The 23925-nt window shown below is 43.9% G+C and overlaps 1 protein-coding gene across 6 annotated transcripts in view; it reads right to left on the bottom strand.

The window, feature by feature from the left end:
- Nucleotides 1-23925, bottom strand: part of LOC140386629 (protein CASP-like) — a 1158102-nt gene that overhangs the window by 469953 nt on the left and 664224 nt on the right. For all 6 annotated transcript variants that reach the window (XM_072469118.1, XM_072469114.1, XM_072469117.1 and 3 more), the window contains exons 11-13: nucleotides 19690-19878; nucleotides 19044-19102; nucleotides 7203-7251 (exon numbers count right to left, since the gene is read on the bottom strand). In XM_072469118.1, the coding sequence (XP_072325219.1) occupies nucleotides 7203-7251; nucleotides 19044-19102; nucleotides 19690-19878 (297 nt within the window). The remainder of the gene's footprint in view (nucleotides 1-7202; nucleotides 7252-19043; nucleotides 19103-19689; nucleotides 19879-23925) is intronic.

The raw sequence follows: 23925 nt of genomic DNA, 5'->3' as shown, positions 1-23925 counted from the left end.
GGACAGAGGGAGCATCGGGTGTTGCTCTATGCCAATGGCCTCTTGCTGTATGTTTGGAGAGTATGGGAAGGATTATGGACCTGTTGGGGAGGTTTGGAGGGTTCTCGGGATACAAACTGAATGTAGGGAAAAGTGAGGCATTCGCGGTGAGTGAGCTGGCACAGCGGGCTAATTTAGGGGGGATGCCGTTTACAGTAGCGAGGGATAGGTTTAGGTACTTGGGGATTCAGGTAGCGAGGGAATGGACGGGGCTCCATAAGTGGAACTTAACAAAGCTGGTGGAGGATGCCAGGGAGGAACTTAAGAGGTGGGATACACTGCACTTAACATTGGCGGGGAGGGTCCAAGTGGTGAAAATGAATATTCTGCTGAGATTCTTGTTTATCTTTCAGGCTCTCCCGATCTTTATACCAAAGGCCTTTTTTCAGAAAGTGGACACAATCATCCCTGACTTTGTATGGGCGGGGAAGGTGCCGAGGGTGGGGAGGACCCTACCGCAGAGGCAGAGGCAGCAGGGAAGGTTGGCGTTGCCAATCTTGCTTCATTATTATTGGCGGGCGAATGTGAACAAGGTGCGGCGGTGGTAGGAAGGAGACGGGGTAGAGTGGGTTAGGATGGAGGAGGAATCTTGTAAGGGGTCTAGCTTGAGGGCTATAGTGACGGCAGCATTGCCAATGGCTCCGAGTAGGTATTCAGGGGGCCCAGTGGTGCAGTCCACGGTGAAGATATGGAATCAGCTGAGGAGGCAATTTAGGGTGGAAGGGATGTCGGTGCTAACGCCACTGTGCGAGAATCAAGGGTTTGAGCTGGGGGGGATGGATAGTGTATACAGGAGGTGGAGGGAAGTGAGGGATTTGTATTTGGAGGAAGGGTTCGCCTGCTGGAGGAGCTAAGGGAGAGGGTAGAGCTGCCGAGGGGTAGAGAGTTCAGGTATCTACAGGTTAGGGACTTTGCACGAAAGGTCTGGAAGAGGTTCCCTAGATTGCCGAGATACACCCTGCTGGAGCAACTGCTGCTTCCGGATGTCGAAGGGGAGGGAAGAATTGGGGATGTATATAAGTGGCTGGGGGAGCAGGGAGGCAAGCGGGTGGTGAAGATCAAGGAGAAATGGGAAGCGGAGTTGGGAATGGAGATCAATTGCGGTGCATGGAGTGAGGCACTGCGAAGGGTAAACGGGACCTCCTCTTGTGCAAGGATGAGTCTGATACAGTTTAGGATGGTGCACAGGCTGCATATGACTCGGGCAAGAATGAGTGGGGGTAGCAGATGAGTGTGAGAGGTGGGGGTCAGCGAATCATGTGCACATGTTTTGGGGTTGTGAAAAATTGGGAAGATTCTGGGCGGGAGTGTTCGCAGTCTTAGCCAGGATAGTGGAGGAGGGAGTGGGCCCGGACCGTTTGGTGACGATATTTGGGGTTTCAGAGAAGCCGGAGCTCATGGAGAGGAGGAAGGCCGATGTCATTGCCTTCGCCGCTCTGGTTGCACGGTGACGAATTTTGCTGGAGTGGCGGTCGGCATCGCCACCGGGGGTAGCAGCATGGTTGGGTGACCTGTATGACTTCCGGCGGTTAGAGAAAATAAAGTATGAGTTAAGGGGCTTCAGCAGGGGAGTTTGAGAAAAGGTGGGGGATCTTTGTGACCGTGTTTGAGGAGCTGTTCGTCGCAGGGGGGTGGGTGATGGGGAGGGGTGTGAAAAAGGAGAAAAATTGTACAAACTGTATAGTAGATTGTTGGGAAGAATGTTTCCCGGGGAGTTTATTTGCTGTAACCTACTTTGATATAAGTTTGAATAAAATGCGTTAAAAAAAAAAAGAAATGTTGGTCCCACGTCTCCCACTTGTGAGATGTGGGAGATCTGTGACGTTTCCATCTGCAGAGACTGCACCGAACTGCAGCTCCTCGCAGACCGCATGGATAGGTTGGAGGAGCAGTTGGATGCACTTAGGAGCATAAAGGAGGCGGAAAGCATCATAGACAGGAGTTTAAGTGATGTGGTGACACCCAAGGTCCAGGTAGATAGATGGGTGACCGCTAGAAGGGGCAGGCAGTCAGGAATCCCCTGTGGTCGTCCCCCTCTCTTACAAGTATACAGTTTTGGATACAGTTTGGGGGGGGGGCTATCAGGGGATAATAGCAGCAGCAGCCAAAGCAGTGGCACCCCGGCTGGCTCTGATGTTAAGCAGGGAGGGACAAAGAGCACTAGAGAATAGTTATAGGGGACTCTATAGTTAGGGGTACAGATCGGCTCTTCTGTGGGCATGAAAGAGACTTCAGAATAATATGATGCCTCCCTGGTGCCAAGGTCCAGGTGTCTCTGAACAGGCAGAAAGCATTCTGAAGGGAGAGGGTGAACAGCCAGAGGTCATGGTACGCATTGGCACTAATGACAAAGGTAGGAAGAGTGATGAGGTCCTGCAGGAGCAGTTTAGAGAGTTAGGTAGAAAGTTAAAAAGCAGGTTGTAATCTCAGGATTACTCCCTATGCCACGTGCCAGTGAGGCTGGAAATAGGAAGATAGAGCAGCTAAACACGTGGCTAAACAGTTGGTGTAGGAGGGAGGGTTTCAGATATCTGGACCATTGGGATCTCTGCCGGGGCAGGTGGGACCATTACAAGAAGGACGGGTTCCATCTAAACTGCAGGGCACAAATATTCTGGCCGGGAGGTTTGCTCGTGTCACACGGGAGGATTTAAATTAGTTTGGTAGGGGGGTGGGAACTAAAGAAAAAGGTGAAGTCACACGGGATCAGAGGTGAGGTGGTAAGATGGAAACAGAACTGGCTCGGTCACAGAAGGCAAAGGGTAGCAGCAGAAGGGTGTTTTTCTGAATGGAAGGTTGTGACTAGTGGTGTTCCACAGGGATCTGTGCTGGGGCCTCTGTTGTTTGTGGTGTACATAAACGATTTGAAGGAAAATGTAGCCGGTTTGATTAGTAAGTTCGCGGATGACACCAAGGTTGGTGCAGTGGCAGATAGTGTTGAGGATTGTCAGAGAATACAGCTGGACATAGATAGGTTGGAGACTTGGGCAGAGAAATGGCAAATGGAGGTTAATCCAGACAAATGGGAGGCATTTTGGTAGATCTAACATGGAGCGGAAATAGGGGAAATATACCATGAATGGTAAAACACATAGGAATGTAGAAGGCAGAGACATCTGGGCATGCAGTGCACAGATCTTTGAAGGTGGCAACACAAGTGGACAAGGTAGTCTAGAAAGCATACGGAATGCTTGCCTTCCTTGGACGGGGCACCGAGTAGAAAAACTGGCAACTCATGCCACAGTTGTATAGAACTTTGGTAAGGCCCCATTTGGAATATTGCGCACAATTCTGGTCGCCACACTACCAGAAGGATGTGGAGGCTTTGGAGATGGTGCAGAGGAGGTTTACCAGTTTGTTGCCTGGCCTGGAAGGGGTTAGCTATGTGGAGAGGCTGAATAGACTCGGACTGTTTTGATTAGAAAGACGGAGGTTGAGGGATGACCTGGTAGAGGTTTACAAGAATATGAGGGGCATGGATAGAGTGGATGGGCAGGCACTCTTTCCCAGCGTGGAGGGGTCAGTCACCAGGAGGCTTAGGTTTAAGAGATGTGCGAGGCAGGTTTTTTACGCAGAGGGTAGTGAGTGCCTGGAACGCGTTACCAGAGTTTGCGGAAGCAGATACATTAACGGCGTTCAAAAGGTATCTTGACAAATACGTGGATAGGATGGGTATAGAGGGATACAGCACAAAGAAGTGCTGAGTGCTTTGGCAAAGGTTGGTATCATGACCGGTACAGGCTTGGAGAGCTGAAGGGCCTGTTCCTGTGCTGTATTGTTCTTTGAATGAACTGAAGGGGAACTAGAGAGTACGGCCAGTAAGACTCAGAAGAAAAGCAGGCAGGGTGTGGTTGCTGATCAAGAGGGTCTGGTGGACCAAAGTGCTTTTGTTTCAATGTGAGACGTGTAACAGGTAAGGCAGATGAACCTAGAGCTTGGATTAGTACTCAGAACTATGATGTTGTTGCCATTACAGAGACTTGGTTAAGGGAAGAACAGGATTGACAGCTTAACGTTTCAGGATACAGATGTTTCAGATGGGATAGAGGGGGATGTAAAGGGGTGGGGGAATTGCACTACTGGTTAAGGGCAATATTACATCTGTACTGCGGGAGGACACCTGTAGGGCTCACACATCGAGGCAATATGGGTAGAGCTCAGGAATAGGAAGAGTGTCGTCACAATGTTGGGGGTTTACTATAGGCCTCCCAATAGCCAGCAGGAGATAGAGTAATAGATATGTAGGCAGATTTTGGCAAGGTGTAAAAGTAACAAGGTTGTTGTGGTGGATGATTTTAACCCCCTATATTGACTGGGACTCACTTAGTGCGAGGGGCGTGGATGGGGCAGAGTTCATAAGGAGAATCCAGGAGGGCTTCTTGAAACAGTGTGTAGGTAGTCTAACTAGGAACAGGGCCACACTGGGCCTGGTATTGGGGAATGAGCCTGGCCAGGTAGTTGACGTTTCAGTAGGGGAACAGTTTGGGAACAGTGACCACAATTTAGTAGGTTTTAAGGTACTGCTGGATAAAGATAAATGTAGTCCTCAGATGAAGGTGCTAAACTGGGGGAAGGCCAATTACAACAATATTAGTCAGGAACTGAAGAATGTAAATTGGGGGCAGATGTTTGAGGGCAAATCAACATCTGGCATGTGGGCGGCTTTCAAGCATAAGTTGATCGGAATTCAAGACCAGTATGCTCCTGTGAGGAAGAAGGATAAATATGGCAAGTTTCAGCAACCTTGCATAACGAGAGATATTATGAGCTTAGTCCAAAAGAAAAAGGAAGCATTTGTCAAGGCTAAAAGCCTGGGAACACGCAAAACAAGTGTGGAATACAAGGAAGTAGAAATACACTTAAGCAAGGAGTCAGGAGGGCTTAAAGGGATCACAAAAAGTCATTGGCCAGCAGGATTAAGGAAAATCCCAAGGCTTTTTATACATATATAAAGAGCAAGAGGGTAGCCAGGAAGAGGGTTGGTCCACTCAAGGACAGGGGAGGGAATCTGTGTGTGCAGCCAGAGGACATGGCGAGGTATTAAATGTGTACTTTGCATCAATATTCACCAAAGAGAAGGACTTGGTGGATGATGAGTCTGCAGAAGGGTACGTAGATAGTTTGGGTCATGTTGGGATCAAAGAAGAGGTATTGGGGGTCTTAAAAAACATTAAAGTAGACAAGGCCCCAGGGTCTGATGGGATATACCCTAGAATATTGAGAGAGGCAAGGGAGGAAATTGCTGGGGCCTTGAGAGAAATATTTGTATCCTCACTGGCTACAGGGGAGGTCCCAGAGGATTGGAGAATGTTGTTCCTTTGTTCAAGAAGGTAGCAAGGATAATCCAGTTAATTACAGGCCGGTGAGGTTTACGTCAGTGGCAGGGAAATTATTGGAGAGGATTCTTCGAGACAGGATATACTCCCACTTGGAAATAAGTGGACGTATTAGCGAGAGGCAACATGGTTTTGTTAAGGGGATGTCGTGACTCACTAAAATGTTGTCTACATGGACTTCAGTAAGGCCTTTGACAAGGCCCCTCATGGCAGACTGGTACAGAAGGTGAAGTTGCACGGGATCAGAGGTGAGCTGGCAAGATGGATACAGAACTGGCTCGGTCATAGAAAACAGAGGGTAGCGGTGGAAGGGTGCATTTCTGAATGGAGGGCTGTGACTAATGGTGTTCCTCAGGGATCAGTGCTGGGACCCGTGCTGTTTGTAAAATATGTATATATAAATAATTTGGAGGAAAATGTAACTGGCTTGATTAGTAAGTTTGCGGACGACATAAAGGTTTGTGGAATTGGGGAGAGCGATGAGGACCATCAGAGGATACAGTAGGATATCGATCGGTTGGAGACTTGGGCGGAGAGATAGAATCATAGAATTTACAGTGCAGAAGGAGGCCATTCGGCCCATCGAGTCTGCACCGGCTCTTGGAAAGAGCACCCTACCGAGGCCCACACCACCCTATCCCCATAACCCAGTAACCCCACTCAACCAACCCTAAGGCCAATTTTGGACACTAAGGGCAATTTAGCATGGCCAATCCACCTAACCTGCACGTCTTTGGACTGTGGGAGGAAACCGGAGGAAACCCACGCACACACGGGGAGAACGTGCAGACTCCGCACAGACAGTGACCCAAGCCGGGAATCGAACCTGGGACCCTGGAGCTGTGAAGCAATTATGCTAACCACTATGCTACCGTGCTGCCCAGGGTGGAAGAGTCAATTACTAGGGGGTTTAAGGGGCAAGATTTAAAGGAGATGTATGAGGCATGTTTTTTTTTTACAGAGGGTGGTGGGAGCCTGGAATTCGCTGCCGGGGGAGGTAGTGGAAGAAGAAACGATAGTGACTTTTAAGGAGTGTCTTGACATATACATGAATGGGATGGGAATAGAGGGATATGGTCCCCGGAAGGGTAGGAGGTTTTAGTTCAGACGGACAGCATGGTCAGTGGAGGGCCAAAGGGCCAGTTCCTGTGCTGTAATTTTCTTTGTTCTTTGAGTTGTACATGTTCTGCAACTCAATGCCAACTCACTACATTTCGATAATGATGATTTGGTTTCTCTGCAGCTTTCAAAATGCACAATTGTTTACAAAATCAGTCGACTGTAAATTTCCCAAGCTTTATCACACTGTCACATTGCAGCATTATATTAGATTGCAAATTACTCTAGTTGCAGCTTTTTCAGTAATTACGCAAGGACACAACTGGAATGCTGGAACGTTATAAGCAAAACTCAAATTCAGCAATAAGTTATATGCCTCGTCACTAAAATGAACCATAGAATGGTTACAGCAGAGAAGGAGGCCATTTGTTCCATCTTGCCCATGCCAGCTCTCTGTCAGATCAACTAAGCTAATCCCACTGCCCTGTCTTTTCCATAAAAATATGCCATTTCTGTGTACTCTTTTTTTGCAGTGATACTTGTCTAGAACTCCAATCCTTAAAGGTTCAAATCTGTTGCTGAAAAGATGTTTTCTATGTTTCATCTCACCCTAACCCAAATCTTCTCAGAGGACATTCACAATCTATCAGAATGCATTATATTGATAGATGCATCTTTTTATTACCTGTATATTTTACAATATTCCTCATGATGAATTGGAATTTATATGTCAAGTACAGAACATTATGAGATTCCAACAGAACCTACCTGTGATCCAGATCCTTCTGATGCTACAAATTCCATCGACTTCAGGATACTGGAAATAGGGGGAAAAGTGAATTGGATTTATTGTTTAATAATGACTTCGTATTGGCAAAGCAGTTATAGCATACACCTGCAAGCATTCCGTTACATTATCCAGGATACATTATCCAGGATACTAAGAATAATAATACAGATTTCATGGTGTCAATGCTCAGAACAGAAGAAATAGCACTGTCAATATCAGACTAACACAATCTCAGACTAAAGGGACGATCCTTTAAAACAGAGATGAGGATGAATTTCTTCAGCCAGAGGGTTGATGAATTTGTGGAACTTTTCCGCAGAAGGCTGTGGAGACCAAATCACCGAGTGTCTTTAAGACAGAGATAGATAGGTTTTTGAGCAATAAGGGGATCTGGGGTTATGGAGAGAAGGCAGGAGAATGGGGATGAGAAAAATATCAGCCATGATTGAATGGCGGAGCAGACGCGATGGGCTAAGTGGCCTAATTATGCTCCAATGTCTTATGGTCTTAATACCATCACTGTAGCTTTTAATTTCACCAACAAAGATTTCAACCTAACTATTTGAGCTGCGAAGTAAAGCAGAATGCTGCATATGCAATTCCATGAGGATTTTCAGAGGGTAAATATAAAGGTTAATAAGAATGTAACATTTTAAGCTGTCAAAAGCTCTCAAGCCCCCTGTTCTGATTGTGCACAGCTTTAGAAGTTATTCATGTCAGATCAGATACGACTGTGAATTGTCTCAATCTGCAATTAATTATTTGCTGAAATAAAAATATGCCATTTCTGTGTACTCTAATCAGAACATTACTATGACAAATAAGGAAGGAACCAATCTTTACATAGTCATAATTTCAGAACTGTCATCCAAAACAAATGTTGCAAATTTGGGTCCAGAGTAAAGGCTTCAAATGTGGCTCCCTTGAAATGTAAATTTAAAGAGAAAACACCACCTGTGCTCCTGTGAATCATTGTGGGATGTTTTGCTATATTAAAGGTAATATATAAATGCAAGTTGTTGCTGGTCACTATAAAGATTTACAGTCAGCTAAAATTTGTTCTGGCTAGGTGTAAGGTAGAAATAAAAATGGGGACAGGTTTTGATGGTGCAAAGTACATATTTTTAACTGTTTACTCTGACAACTTGACAAGTTTCCATAAACATTATTTTGACCATCTTGCAATTACAGCAAGCAACACCTCTGGCTGCCACCCTATTAATGAGGACATTCATTATAAAGGGAACATCTGCTCAGTCACTCATTCAGTTCTCATACAGCCCACACAGTTTGGCTAATAAGGTGTCCCAATGAAACAGAATTGTACTGCAGCTCCTAAAGGCATGAGTTTGAGAGGACTCACTAATTTCTTGTTATCACACACCTTCCTCACAGGAAACACAGTGCGTATACTCCCTTAAATCTCCCTGCCTACCCTGCTTCATTAAGACACTGCTTAAAAACTATTTCCTTGATCAAATCTTTGATCAACCAGGTCCTCATAACTCCTCATCTGGCTTGGTGTCAAATGTTATCTAATAACCCTCTTGTGACCTGGGACAGTTTACCACATTAAGGATAATGTACAACGGTGTTGTTAATGTTAATTGATTCTAAACATAATATAAACTCACGCACTAAATCTTTGTTTTATCAACAAAAATGCAAAAGGCAATTTTAGTAAATTTAAATAGAAATCGCTGGTAAATACTCAGCAGATCTGTGGACAGAGAAACAGAGTTAACGTTTCAGGCCGAGACTCTTTGTATACAGAACTGAGATAAGTTAGAAATGCAATCAGTTCTAAGCAATTGATTTGGAGAAGGGTAGGTAAAATAACAAAAGGAAAGATCTGTGATAGGATGCAAGGCAGGGGAGCTTAAATGACAAAAGAGATGAAGGTGCAGGGTAAAACTCAAAAATCATCCAAAGTATACAAATAGATTCAAAACTTTTCAAAGTAGATAACAATCTTCAAATAGTTGAATAGTGTGCTTAGATGCAAAATATATTTCTAAAAAGCAGGCCCACTTCCCATTACACCGTTGATAAGCTACCACACAAATATTTCACTCAAAATAAATTCTGTGCATGTTCAAATTTTCACAACTACTCTTCAGACAAATATTGAAATAAATTTGTTATTTCTGTAATAAGGAGGCATTGGTTTACCTCCAAAACTAAATCGGCGTCAAAATGAAGAGTTTAATAAACTTGTAATGAAAGCATCTCTAAAACCTCTACTGACAAGGAAATTAAAACAATGCAAGCTCCTTCAAAAAGAAATGTAGAGCATCAGTTCTACATTCTCATCAAGAACAAAAGTTAATTTTCTGTATTTTTTCAGGCTTACCACTGAATTGTTTACTTGGAGTATTACCTGAACATTAAACAACTTTATTTTTGTGTGGCCAGACTGCACATGGCAAAATAAACCATTATATGATCCAATTTGGATATACTTACTTTTTCAATTGCCTGACCTGTAACATTTTATATTATTATTTTGTGCCATATTTCGAGGACAGCACGGTGACGCAGTGGTTAGTGTAATGTTCTCATCAGATGGCCTGATTTATGTTACACGATCACTTGCAGCTAAAGCTATAAACGATTTATTAACATTAAATGTGGGTAAACTATATACAAAACAACAGATGAATAACAGTATGATCATGCACAAGCAACCTCTCTCTTCCAGCTCTCCAGTCAGTCTGAGGTCACCTGACTCTAACATTCACTTATATACTGAATTGGTAGGTTCTTCTATCTTCAATCTTCTATCACAAGTTGATAACTTGCGGTTTCATATCTAATACGGGTGGTAGGATAGAAATGAGATTGACATGCAGATCTACATCTTCAGCAATTTCACTACTAATAGTTTGTATCGGTGCTTTAGATAATGCACCTTCTTTAAATTGTATCTCATTGATGAATGGTAGTGCACTAAAATCTGTGAATACGTCACTGAATTTGAAATGAAATGAAAATGAAAATCGCTTATTGTCACAAGTAGGCTTCAAATGAAGTTACTGTGAAAAGCCCCTAGTCGCTACATTCCGGTGCCTGTTCGGGGAGGCTGGTACGGGAATTGAACCGTGCTGCTGGCCTGCCTTGGTCTGCTTTAAAAGCCAGCTCTTTAGCCCTGTGCTCAAACGCCCCTTTTGCTGATAATGTCCTCAGAATCGTTGGGAGTGTTGATCCAATCCTTTGTGGATGCTATATACCAACTGTACTGGACCAAATTCTTCACAGGACTGATCACCTAATAATGAATCCAAGCCCTCGGATACAATACAGAATGGGAAGGAATAAACTGTGTTCTTCGCCACTACACCCGGGTCACAAGCACCATAACATTTAATGCTTGAACCATTATAATCTCTCAGAGATATTTTGCAATTTCTTCTAATCGGCCACATTTTTAGAATCAGTCATGCTGATTAAATTGGTTTTGACACCAGTGTCTAACTTTAATTAGACCACTGTACCGTTCTCATCAAGTGATAGCAGCCATTTGTCCTCGTCAACCCCATTTATTTTAAATGGACCATCAGTTTGCATTTTTGTAAGTGCTGGAGAATATTTTGATGTCTCCCAAAAATTAATCTTCTCTGTTATTACTCCAACAAACAATGATGTTTCATCACTGGAGACTGTCTCTTCCACTGTGCTGACTGATCTGGGGTTGAGCTGAGAGTAACAAATCTGAACAAAGTGATTTTTTCCTTTGCATCTGGAACAAAACTTGCCAAACGCTGGACACTGCCATAATTTGTGCCTTCGACTACATCTTTTACACAGAAAAACTTTAACCTGTTTGTTGGTATGCGAGGAGCTGCAGGAACTTTCCCGCCTTTTTTCAGAAGTTTCCCGTCTTTTCCGAAAAAGGGCCGTGACCGGAGTGCTTTCCTCCAAGAATATGCCACCATTACTCAGAAACATTTAGAATGCTGTGCTATTAGCTCATGAGCCTGACAAATCTTAACTGTTTGTTCCAAAGACAGCTCAGATTCCCTCAGCAACCGTTCCCTCAGCTTATTTCCATTCACACCAAACACAAGTTGGTCCTGAATCATGGAAGGTTCCACTGCAGAAAAATTACAGGTTTTAGCTTTTAACTTTAAATCAGTGGTGAAATGATCTATGGACTCTTCTGTCTTCCATAAACGTGATCTAAACACATAGCATTCATAAATTTCATTCTTTCTGGGGGTGCAATGTGCATCAAATCTTCAAATTACTTCGTTAAAAGTTTTACTATCTTCTTCGTTTGCCCTGCGGCTGTTAGGAGCATCGCTACCTTACGCGAATCGAATTGATCTCCTAAATTTACTGCAGTACAAAACAGATTAAATTGGTGTTTAAACACACGGCAGTCGCTGTCCACATTACCTTAAAAGCTGAGACTCATTGGTGGCTTCAACGACTTCATAGTTAAATTGCTCCACTCAACTTTAAATTTCTATATTTCAAGAAACTAATAACAGCTCATCTTACTGCTTTACAGCAATACCTCTTTGGTCTATGAAGAGTGTGGGCTTTTTGCTTTTGAAAAAGATGTTTACTTCTTAACTGATAAAACACTTAAGTATTTAGAATTTTGCCCAATTAGTTCAAGTTATGAGTCTCATAAATGAAATGAAAATCGCTTGTCACAAGTAGGCTTCAATGAAGTTGCTGTGAAAAGCCCCTAGTGGCCACATTCCGGTGCCTGTTCTGGGAGGCTGGTACGAGAATTGAAGATTAAAGAAACAGAAGCACGCGTAGGCCATTTAGTCCCTCAAGCCTTCTCTGCCATTTAACAAGATCAAGGCTGCTCCGACTGTGGCCTTAGCTCCACTTTCTTTCTCCAACCCATCCAATTCCCGGCATTCAAAACCCTCCACTCCCTGGTATAATTGTCTAGCTCAGTCTTGAATATATTCAATAACCTAGACTCTACTGTTGTTTGGGGAAGAGAATTCCAAAGATTATGACCCTCTGAGCAAAGAAATTCCTCTTCATCTCTGTCTTACATAGAAGACCCCCCATTTTTAAACTCTGCCCCCTGGTTCTAGTTTCCTGCATGAAATGAAATGAAAATCACTTATTGTCACAAGTAGGCTTCAAATGAAGTTACTGTGAAAAGCCCCTAGTCGCCACATTCCGGCACCTGTTCGGGGAGGCTGTTACGGGAACAGCCTCCCCGAAGGAATACGGTTTCTCAGTATCTTGGTCATCTTAGGCAGTTTCATGTGATTGAGGATGATTTGCTTCCACTCCAATTAGATGGCTTTATACACCCAATGCACAGACTCTGCAACATGCAGGGCAATTGGTGTTTGAAGGGTTAAGTAGATGAGTTGTTTGGAGGTGTGTGCGCTCCCTCAAATTTTGCCTCTGCATTTTACTAACAAAGCCCCTCAAATGTTTCCATTCCTCTAAACGTCAATGAGTATCAACACAACCTGCTCAACTTTACATCATTAGACAAACCCTTCACCCAGGAATCAGCCTCGTGAACCTTCTCTGAACTGCTTCCAATGCAAGTATATGAGGAGAGTCAAACTGTACAAAGTACTCTTTAGTGTACTTCACCAAATGTAAAAAATTAATTTAGAGTACCCAATTAATTTTTTCCAATTAAGGGGCATTTCAGCGTGGCCAATCCACCTACCCTGCTCATCTTTAGGTTAGAATCATAGAATCATAGAAGTTTACAGCATGGAAACAGGCCCTTCGGCCCAACCAGTCCATGCCGCCCAGTTTTTTACCATTAAGCTAGTCCCAGATGCCCGCACTTGGCCCATAACCCTCTATATCCATCTTACCCATGTAACCATCTAAATGCTTTTTGAAAGACACAATTGTACCCGCTTCTACTACTACCTCTGGCAGCCCATTCCAGACACTCACTACCCTCTGAGTGAAGAAATTGCCCCTCTGGGCCCTTCTGAATCTCTCCCCTCTCACCTTAAACCTATGCCCTCTAGTTTTAGACTCCCCTACCTTTGGGAAAAGATGTTGACTATCTACCTTATCTATGCCCCTCATTATTTTATAGACCTCTATAAGATCACCCCTAAGCCTCCTACGCTCCAGGGAAAAAAGTCCCAGTCTATCCAGCCTCTCCTTATAACTCAAACCATCAAGTCCCGGCAACATCCTAGTAAATCTTTTCTGCACTCTTTCTAGTTTAATAATATCCTTTCTATAATAGGGTGACCAGAACTGCACACAGTATTCCAAGTGTGGCCGTACCAATGTCTTGTACAACTTCAACAAGACGTCCCAACTCCTATATTCAATGTTCTGACCAATGAAACCAAGCATGCCGAATGCCTTCTTCACCACCCTGTCCACCTGCGACTCCACCTTCAAGGAGCTATGAACCTGTACTCCTAGATCTCTTTGTTCTATAACTCTCCCCAACGCCATACCATTAACTGAGTAGGTCCTGGCCTGATTCGATCTGCCAAAATGCATCACCTCACATTTATCTAAATTAAACTCCATCTGCCATTCGTCGGCCCACTGGCCTAATTGATCAAGATCCCGTTGCAATCCTAGATAACCTTCTTCACTATCCACTGTGCCACCAATCTTGGTGTCATCTGCAAACTTACTAACCATGCCTCCTAAATTCTCATCTAAATCATTAATATAAATCACAAATAACAGTGGACCCAGCACCGATCCCTGAGGCACACCACTGGTCACAGGCCTCCAGTTTGAAAAACAACCCTCTACAACCACCCTCTGCCTTCTGTCGTCCAGCCAATTTTGAATCCAATTGGCAACCTCACCCTGGATCCCGTGAGCTTTAACCTTCTGCAACAACCTACCATGCGGTACCTTGTCAAAGGCTTTGCTAAAGTCCATGTAGACAACGTCTACTGCACTACCCTCATCTACCTTCTTGGTCACTCCCTCAAAAAACTCAATCAAATTTGTGAGACATGATTTTCCACGCACAAAGCCATGCTGACTGCCCCGAATCAGTCCTTGCCTCTCTAAATGCTTGTAGATCCTGTCTCTCAGAATACCTTCTAGCAACTTACCTACTACAGACGTTAGGCTCACCGGTCTGTAGTTCCCAGGCTTTTCCCTGCTGCCCTTCTTAAACAAGGGCACAACATTCGCCACTCTCCAATCTTCAGGCACCTCACCTGTGGCTGCCGATGATTCAAATATCTCGGTTAGGGGACCCGCAATTTCCTCCCTAGCCTCCCACAACATCCTGGGATACATTTCATCAGGTCCCGGGGATTTATCTACCTTGATGCGCTTTAAGATTTCCAGCACCTCCTCCTCTGTAATATGCACACTTCTCAAGACATCACTATTTATTTCCCTTAGTTTCCTAACATCCATGCCTTTCTCCACCGTGAATACCGATGAGAAATATTCATTCAGGATCTCACCCAACTCTTGTGGCTCTGCACATAAATGCCCTTGTTGATCCTTAAGAGGCCCTACTCTGTCCCTAGTTACTCTTTTCCCCTTTATGTATCTGTAGAATCTCTTTGGATTCTCCCTTGCATTATTTGCCAAAGCAATTTCATGTCCCCTTTTTGCCTCCTGATTTCCCTCTTAACTCTATTTCGACAATCTCTATACTCTTCAAGGGATCTACTTGATCCCAGTTGCTTATGTACGTCATATGCCTCCTTCTTCTTTTTGACCAGAGTCTCAATATCTCGAGTCATCCAGGGTTCCCTACTTCTACCAGCCTTGCCCTTCACTCTAAAGGGAATGTGCTTACCCTGCACCCTGGTTAACACATTTTTAAAAGCCTCCCATTTACCAGCCGTCCCTTTGTCTGCCAATAGTCTCCCCCAATCTACCTCTGCAAGTTCCTGTCTGATACCATCAAAATTGGCCTTGCCCCAATTAAGAATTTTAACTCTTGGGCCAGACCTATCATTCTCCATAGCTATCTTAAAACTAATGGAATTATGGTCACTTGTCCCAAAGTGATCCCTCACTAGCACTTCTATCACTTGCCCTTCCTTATTTCCCAAGACGAGGTCAAGTTTTGCCCCCTCTCTAGTCGGTCCATCCACATACTGAATGAGAAATTCCTCCTGAATACACTCAACAAATTTCCCTCCATCCAAGCCCCTAATGCTATGACTGTCCCAGTCAATGTTGGGAAAGTTAAAGTCCCCTACTACTACCACCCTATTATTCTTGCAGCTATCTGTAATCTCCTTACATATTTGCTCCTCAATTTCCCGCTGACTATTTGGGGGCCTGTAGTACAGTCCTACCAAGGTGATCTCTCCCTTCTTATTTTTCAGTTCCACCCATATAGACTCAGTGGGCGAACCCTCGGATATATCCCCTCTAAGTACTGCCGTGATGTTCTCCCTAATCAAAAACGCCACTCCCCCTCCTCTCTTACCTCCTGTTCTATCCTTTCTATAGCATCTGTAGCCCGGAACATTGAGCTGCCAGTCCTGCCCCTCCCTTAGCCATGTTTCAGTCATAGCTATAATATCCCAGTCCCATGTGCCCGTCCATGCCCTGAGTTCATCCGCTTTGCCCGTCAGGCCCCTTGCATTGAAATAAATGCAGTTTAATGTAGACCTTCCTTGCTCTCTGCCCTGCTTTCTCTGGTCATGCTTTACACACTCTCCCTTCCTGCCTTTTGTTTCTGTCCCCACTGACTTCCTACATCGGTTCCCATCGCCCTGGCACATTAGTTTAAACCCTCCCCAACTGCACTAGCAAACACCCCCCCGAGAACATTGGTTCCGGTCCCACCCAGATGCAGACCGTCCGATTTGTACAGGTCCCACCTCCCCCAGAATCGGTCCCAATGTCCCAGGAATTTGAAACCCTCCCTCTTGCACCATCTCTCAAGCCACGTATTCATCCTAGCTATCCTGTCATTCCTACTCTGACTATCACGTGGCACTGGTAGCAATCCTGAGATTACTACCTTTGAGGTCCTACTTTTTAGTTTAACTCCTAACTCCCTAAATTCAGCTCGTAGGACCTCATCCCGTTTTTTACCTATATCGTTGGTGCCTATATGCACCACGACAGCTGGCTGTTCACCCTCCCCCTCCAGAATGCCCTGCAGCCGCTCCGAGACATCCTTGACCCTTGCACCAGGGAGGCAACATACCAACCTGGATTCTCGTTTGCGTCCGCAGAAACGCCTGTCTATTCCCCTTACGATTGAATCCCCTATCACTATAGCTCTGCCACTCTTTTTCCCGCCCTTCTGTGCAGCAGAGCCAGCCACGGTGCCATGAACCTGGCTGCTGCCACCTTCCCCTGGTGAGCCATCTCCCCCAACAGTTTCCAAAACGGTAAATCTGTTTTGGAGGGAGATGACCGCAGGGGATCCCTGCACTGCCTTCCTACTCTTCCTCTGTCTGTTGGTCACCCTTTCCCTATCTGCCTCAGTAATTTTAATCTGCGGTGTGACCAACTCACTGAATGTGCTTTCCACAACTTCCTCAGCATCGCGGATGCTCCAAAGTGAGTCCATCCGCAGCTCCAGAGCCGTCAAGCGGTCTAACAGGAGCTGCAGTTGGACACACTTCTTGCAGATGAAGGAGTCAGGGACACCAGAAGGGTCCCTGACTTGCCACATCTCACAAGAGGAGCATGACACGGGTCTGAGCTCTCCTGCCATGACTTAAACCTGAAGTTAAATTTGAACTACACTACACAGCTAGGAGAAAGTCAAAGAGAGATTGTGGGGATGAAACCCAGGCAAACATGGGAGAATGTGCAAACTCCACGCAGACAGTGACCCAGGACCGGGATCGAACCTGGGACCTTGGTGCCGTGAGGCAGCAGTGCTAACCACTGTGCCGCTGATGCCCTGTATAGTTGTAGAAAGACTTTGCTACTTTTATATTCTATTCCCCTTGCAATAAAGGCCAACATTCCATTTGCCTTCCTAATTATTTGCTGTATCTGCATGTTGACATTCTGTGTTTCATGAATGAGGACACCCAAATATGCTTGTACTATGTTTGTACTGCAGCATTCGCCAGTCTCCATTTAAATAATATTCTGATTTTCTATTCTTCATGCCAAAGTGGACAAACTCATATTTTTCCCACATTATACTCCATATGCCAAACTTCTGCCGCTCATCCAAACTATCGACATTCCCTTTGCAGACAATGGGCGAGATTCTCTGGCCTCCCTGCGGCTTGTTTCTCGGTGACGGGAGGTGGTCCACCATTGGCTGGTCCTGCCGCTGTCAATGGGATTTCCCACTGAATCCACCCACACCACCGGGAAATCTGCGGCGGGAGTGCACCGTCGGCAGGACCCCGCCGGTGTGAACAGCCGGAAGATCTTGCACTCTGTGTCCTCCTCACTATCTTTGCGTTGTCAACAAATTTAGTTACAATATGGTCATGAAAGACCACAATGACAGCTTGCTAAGCCAGTATGAACTAGCTTCTGGAAAATGAACGGTTAGTAAAAGAGTAACTTTGCTAAACTAAAGGGCAAATGACGTTATATAATCATAGTGAAAGCGGGCACCTTGCGAGAAGATTCATGCTGCACCAAGCAGATTAAAGTACAAAATGAGATGTAACATGATAGAGAAAGGTTGTCCCCCTCAAAACGAGCTTTGAGGTGTAGCAAGCTTGAGATTTTCCATATTCCATCTTGAGACTTTTGTGTGCGAAAATTGTAAAATGCTGACAAGTATAGTTTAAGTAAATTGCTACGCTTGTCAAAATACTACTCAAAACTACAGGATACAACTCGTTTAGATGAAATCCTGTCCAACCAAAATAATTCACAAAATGTCAGATGTCAATTCACTTCATTTGCAATAAATTAACAGGCAAAGTTCTTTGAAGTGAAATTAAAATGGTTACTTTTTACTTTTGAACTGTCCAGTCTGTCTATCACAACTTCACAGTGTATGCAGGGGATCAGAAGCAATAGCTACCTTTTATTTCAGATTCATTTTTAAAATAAATATAAACCTCTCATGTCCTGAAACTCTTCAGTAAGAAAAATTAATGGATTATGGAGAGGAAAAATATTTTTTGAAGATAAATATTACTCTAAACAATCATTAAAAGAAAATAGTGTGGTCCATTCTGATGAATGTGTCAGTTAGATTTTTTTCCCGTTAAACAGAATGCACTGCCTTAAGGGTGATGAAAGTAGATTTAAAAAGTAATTGGATATATACTGGAAATAGAAAACATTTTGAGGCAATTGAGAAAGAACAGTGGAGTGGAGCTAATCCTACAGCTCTTTTCAAAGGCTCAAATGGCCTTCTTCAATGGTCCTATAATTCTATAATAAAGACAATATAATTAATTAGATAATAATACAGCTTTATGATTTTGGATATTGCCTCATCTGACCCTCTGGAAAATGTGCATATCTGACAGAACTAGCGATCAAAGAAAGAGCGAGCCACAAAAACAAAATTCTATTGAAAATATTAATAAAGACATTTCCAGGAGGTAACCCAGCAGCTTAGCTATATGTTCTTCTGATGACAACCCTCCAAATAAAATCCCACCTTTGACCAAAATTCACCTTCCTGAAGGACAAACGCTTGATTGCTGGCCAAGCCATCTATCTGGGGAGGGCCTCAGGGGATTTATGGAGGTGCTGTTGCCTCCAAGTATCCTCCGAGGAGCTCTTTTAAGGAACAGAACTATTGGCAATATCTGTGCATACAGGAAGGCCTGATTCCATGACATTGGTAGAGGGAAATAAGCCAATTAGCTTCTAGAAATACAAGTGAATGACAACAGGAGTTTAATGCTAAATTCATGATTTGACATATATGGAAAACAGAAACTACATCTTGAATCAACACTCACCTCAGCTCTTTTTTAACCTCTTCATAGTCAGACTGCCCTTTCAGCTTTTCCTCTAGTTGCTTAAAAACAATGATTTATAAAATATAATAAAAACATTAAAAAGTGTCCGTTAAAAATAGTGCAGTAATTTCATGTTCAGCCCAACAGTGCAAAATGTAACATTCTGCAGAACTCGCCATCAGATAGATAACTTCTTGATTACATCAGAAACCTTATGCAAAACATTCCTATTTCAATCATATAGCTACCAGCCCATCTCCTATAAGATTATCTTTCAATGGAGTTCAAATAGGTTCTTGTAGGTTTGGTTGAAATAACATAACATACATAGTTTTCTACCTGATCTACAAATTATTTCATTCCCGCAAGTTATTTACTCTCCTCAGCAATTAAACTCTAAATCAGCTATTCTCCATACCACACTGATACACAGGAGCCTACCCAATCGCTCTAATGATTCAACATCTATTCAATTTAAGTGAGAAATGTAACCTCCGGAATAGAAAGTCATATGCAAAAGTAATCTGTAGACATGCAAGCAATGCTTCAAAGATTACAGAATAAATACAAGATCTGAAATTTACTATCATGAATATTTTAATTTAATAAAACTTACAATTAATAACCAATTGTAATAACCTCTTACCTTGAGGGTGCTGGACTTTGCACTGAGCTGCTGTTCTAGTCGTGAGACCTGACTTGCTGAGGTCTCGCGGAGTTTGGTCAGGTTTGCCTGCAACCTCTGTACATCCTCAACTAATTGCATTATCTCACGGTCTTTTGCTGCCAGTTCAACTTCTAGACTTGATCGTGTTAGCACTTCAATAGCTTGTTCCTATTAAACAGGACCCAGAACATAAGTTTTGTGAGCAGCTTTCCTGAAATGGTTTTGAATCTACTACATGCTGCACCTTCGGAGGATAATGTCAAACTTTTATGCTTCATTCATTCATCAATATTAAACAGGTCAATTTTAGACAGAAGTATTTTACATCTTTTTCCATTGCCACAGACATTTCACCTTACAGGGGTGACCTTGAATTTTCAAAATAACTTCCAACCTTCAGGTGTAGGAATTTGTGGATGGGCATGGTGGCTCAGTGGTTAGCACTGCTGCCTCATCGCGCTGAGGACCTGGGTTTACTGTCTGTGTGGAGTTTGCACATTCTCCCCGTGTCTATGTGGGTCTCACCCCCCCAACCCAAAGATGTGCAGGTTAGGTGGATTGGCCATGCTAAATTGCTCCTTAATTGGAAAATATTAATTGGGTACTCTAAATTTATGAAGAAAAGGAATTTAGAACTCACTCACTCTTTTGGATAATGTTTCTCCATCCTCCCGCCACCTGGCACATTTCCCTGGCTCTGCACTTGCTTAAAAACTGAAATGTTACCTGTCTTTCTCTCTCCACAGATCCTGCCAGACCAACTAGATTTTTTCAGCATCTTCTGTTTTAATTTCACATCTGAAGCAACATCTGCAGCATTTTGCTTTCATGAAAGTGTTTGGCTTGAAATTATCAGGTTAAACTCGCCCTTTCTCAAACGGATAGGGGGATGTCAGAGGTTCTTTACACAGAGAGTGATGGGTGTGTGGAATGTACTGCCAGCGGAGGTGGTGGAGTCAGAGTCATTAGGGACATTTAAGTGACTCTTGGACAGGCACATGGACAGCAGTAAATTGAAGGGGTGTAGGTTAGGTTGATCTTAGATAAGAATAAGTGGTCGGCACAACATCGTGGGCCGAAGGGCCTGTACTGTTCTACGTTCTATTTGCAATCGCCAGTTCTTTGGCACCACCCGTGTCATAAAAGAATACTGGAAGATTATGGTCATCTCATCTGCCATTACTATTCTTCCTTTCTTCAGCAGCCTAAGGTGCATCCCACCTAGACAGGGCAACATCCAATTTAAGCACTACAAACCTTTCCAGAACCTCTTTATTTTTCTCTCAGGCAGTATGCTGGCAACCTCCTTGTTTACCGTAGGTTCTGCAAAGGTCTTTTCCTTGGTAAACACTGATGCCAAGTTACGCAGTAGCTCGACGATGTTTTCTGCCTCCCCCAATGGTCCCCCATTTGATTCCGAATTAGCCGCACAATGCTCAGACAACCCTTTAACTGTTAATGTGACTACAGGGAATCTATGGATTCCCTTTCGTATTGCCACCAATCTATTTTCATATCATCTCTTTGTACCTCATATTTGCTTTATCACACCTCCTTGTACTTTATATATTTAGCCTGATTCTACCTTGTATAATCAAGCTGATATCTGCCAAATATCCCCTTTTTCTGCTTCTTCCTACTCCTTTGTCATCCAAGGAGCTCTTAGTTACCCTCCCATTCCACCTGGTGTGAATGAACCTAGAATCTAACTAAACATCTCCTCTTTAAAGGCTGCCCACTATCGGTTATCTTTCTCCCTCAGACTCCAATTTACCCTGGCCATATCCCTCCTCAACTTGTTGAAAGTAACCCTCTTCCAGTTCTGTATTTTGATTCTAGATTATTCCTTGTTCCTTATGACTAATCTAACCCTTACAATACCATGATCACTAAGTCCAAGATGCTGCCTAACTGTGACATTCTCCAATAAAAGCAAAATACCATGGATGCTGGAGATCGGAAATGAAAGCAGTAGGTGCTGGAAAAACTCAACAGGTCTGGCAGCATCTGTGAAGATAGAAGCAGAGTTAATGTTTCGAGTTCAATATGTCTCTTCTTCAGAACTTTTCAGCTACCTGGAGTGTTAAATCCGGAGAGCAAAATTAGGCATATGAAAAGATAAGCTGAAGGCTTCTGTTGTGGGGGGGAAAATGTGTGTGGTAGGGTGGGGGTGGTTTGGTGCAGACTAGTGTTTAATGCTGCAGAGCAGAACCCTGGTTCCTCTGGAAGATAGCTTTTTACTAACAAGGCTCTCTTCTATGGAGAAGTGAGGAGATCTATCACTTCAAAATGTGGAATACAAATCCTGGGGCAACAATCAACTTATGTCCATGCTGAAATGTTTAACCTACATTTCAGTATTATTGGAATCAGTATATATAGGGTTAACAACATAGACCACACAAAGTACTCTGGTCAGCAACAGCTAACAATTCAGATCAGACAGCTGCCTGGGAGAAGAACAAGTTAGTCATAACTAACGCAATGGTGGAGTCAAATGTTTACTGATTCATCAGGGAACCATCACTTACATTTGCAGATATATAGGGCTGGATTCTCTGTTTTTGGGACTATGTCCGCACGCCGTCGTAAAAACTGTGGCCTTCCATGCCAGAAAAACTGGCGTGAAAAGGCCCCATATTCATAGCCCTGCAGGGGGCTAGCAGGGGGCCGGAGTGAAACAAGCAGCTTTAGCTGCAGATACAGGCCCCCGCAGCTCCGGGTCAGAGGCCGCACATGCGCATGGCGGACTCAGACTGCGGAGCTGGACCTCCCAAATAGTGCCCCTGAACAACCGCTCGCCCGACCTTGACCGCACCCCCAAACATTGCTCGGTCCCATATGAGGGCCCCCCCCCTCCGATCGGCCCGCCCCCGACCATGGCGGCCCCGGACTGAAGCCGCAGCTGCCACATGTTATGGGCCAGGGTTTAGAGAACCCCAAAGTGTATCATGGAGTTCACCTGACCCACAACTTTTACTAGATTGTGGTTTGGGGAGCACACAGCCCACTCTACAGGTGGGGTAGAGCAGAAATGGAAAAGTATTTTTTAAAGCAAAACAATGTTTATTCTATGAACTCAAGTTAACCTTTTTAAAATATAAAGTGAACATCTTAGCAACCATTAATTCAAATAAACCTTTAAGCTTTCCTTTTTAACATCCATATGACTTAGAACACCTTTTACCAGAAGCACATCAGGTTAAAGTCACTACTGTTATTAGTTTTAAATCACCAGGATTGATTTACAGTCTTTAGATTACAGAGAGAGATTCATACACCTTCTGGCTGTGACTGCAGCTATCCAGCTCTGAAAACGAAACTAAAACACACCCTGCAGCCTGCTCAAAAACAAAAGTAAAAAGCTAACAGACAGCCCAGCTCCACCTACTCTCTGACATCACTGCAGTAGTAAACACACATTTCTTAAAGGTACTCTCACTACAGATATTTATACACACACCCATTTATAAACACCCATTTCTTAAACGTACTCTCACATGACATACGCAAGTATCCCGAACGGCTGGGACCATGAGTGGTCCATGCCGTCTGGACTTTGGCCGGTCGGGGGCGGAGAATAGCAGGCGGGCCTCCAGCAATGGCCGCAGGTAGGTTATACGCGGCTCTTCGGGGCCTGCAGAATCGGGAACCGGCGCCGGTCCCGATTCCGTGTGCGGAAATGGATTCTCTGCCCCGGACGTGATTTCAGCATCGGGGTGCGGAGAATACAGCCCCTGATGTTATTGTTAGAGATGGTAGAGATTGTCCCAACAATATGCAGCAGTTTAGGAGGGCATTCTATGCAATTCATGATGCATGGCACTAAACCCCAGGTCTCAATTCAAAGGATAGCTCACCCTAACCTGGAGAGACTGGATTTTGACAAATATCATTTCTGACTTCTTTGAAAAGAGGATTGTCACTGACTGGTTGGTGCCCTTCGTAACAAACTGGTCAATGGGCAGAGATATCAAATTGGTAGCAAGTGTTCAGCCAAAAGCTATATAGAGTCAGCTGCAGAAATTCTGCAGCCAATAGCCATACGGTGTTCTGTATTTTAAAAGCATGAGCAAGTCAGAAAATAGTTAACCTAATGTCAGCTACAGAAAGTGTTCTTTAATTTACAATTATGTTTAGACAAAAAATGAGTTGCAGCACTGTTGCTACATGGTGAAAGGCTTACTTTGTTAACCTGTGTATTGCTCATATAAC

This window comes from Scyliorhinus torazame, chromosome 12 (assembly GCF_047496885.1).
Source record: "Scyliorhinus torazame isolate Kashiwa2021f chromosome 12, sScyTor2.1, whole genome shotgun sequence".
NCBI lineage: Eukaryota > Metazoa > Chordata > Chondrichthyes > Carcharhiniformes > Scyliorhinidae > Scyliorhinus > Scyliorhinus torazame.
The sequence above is the reverse complement of the archived record's forward strand: the minus strand, read 5'-3'. Positions and strand labels throughout refer to the sequence as shown.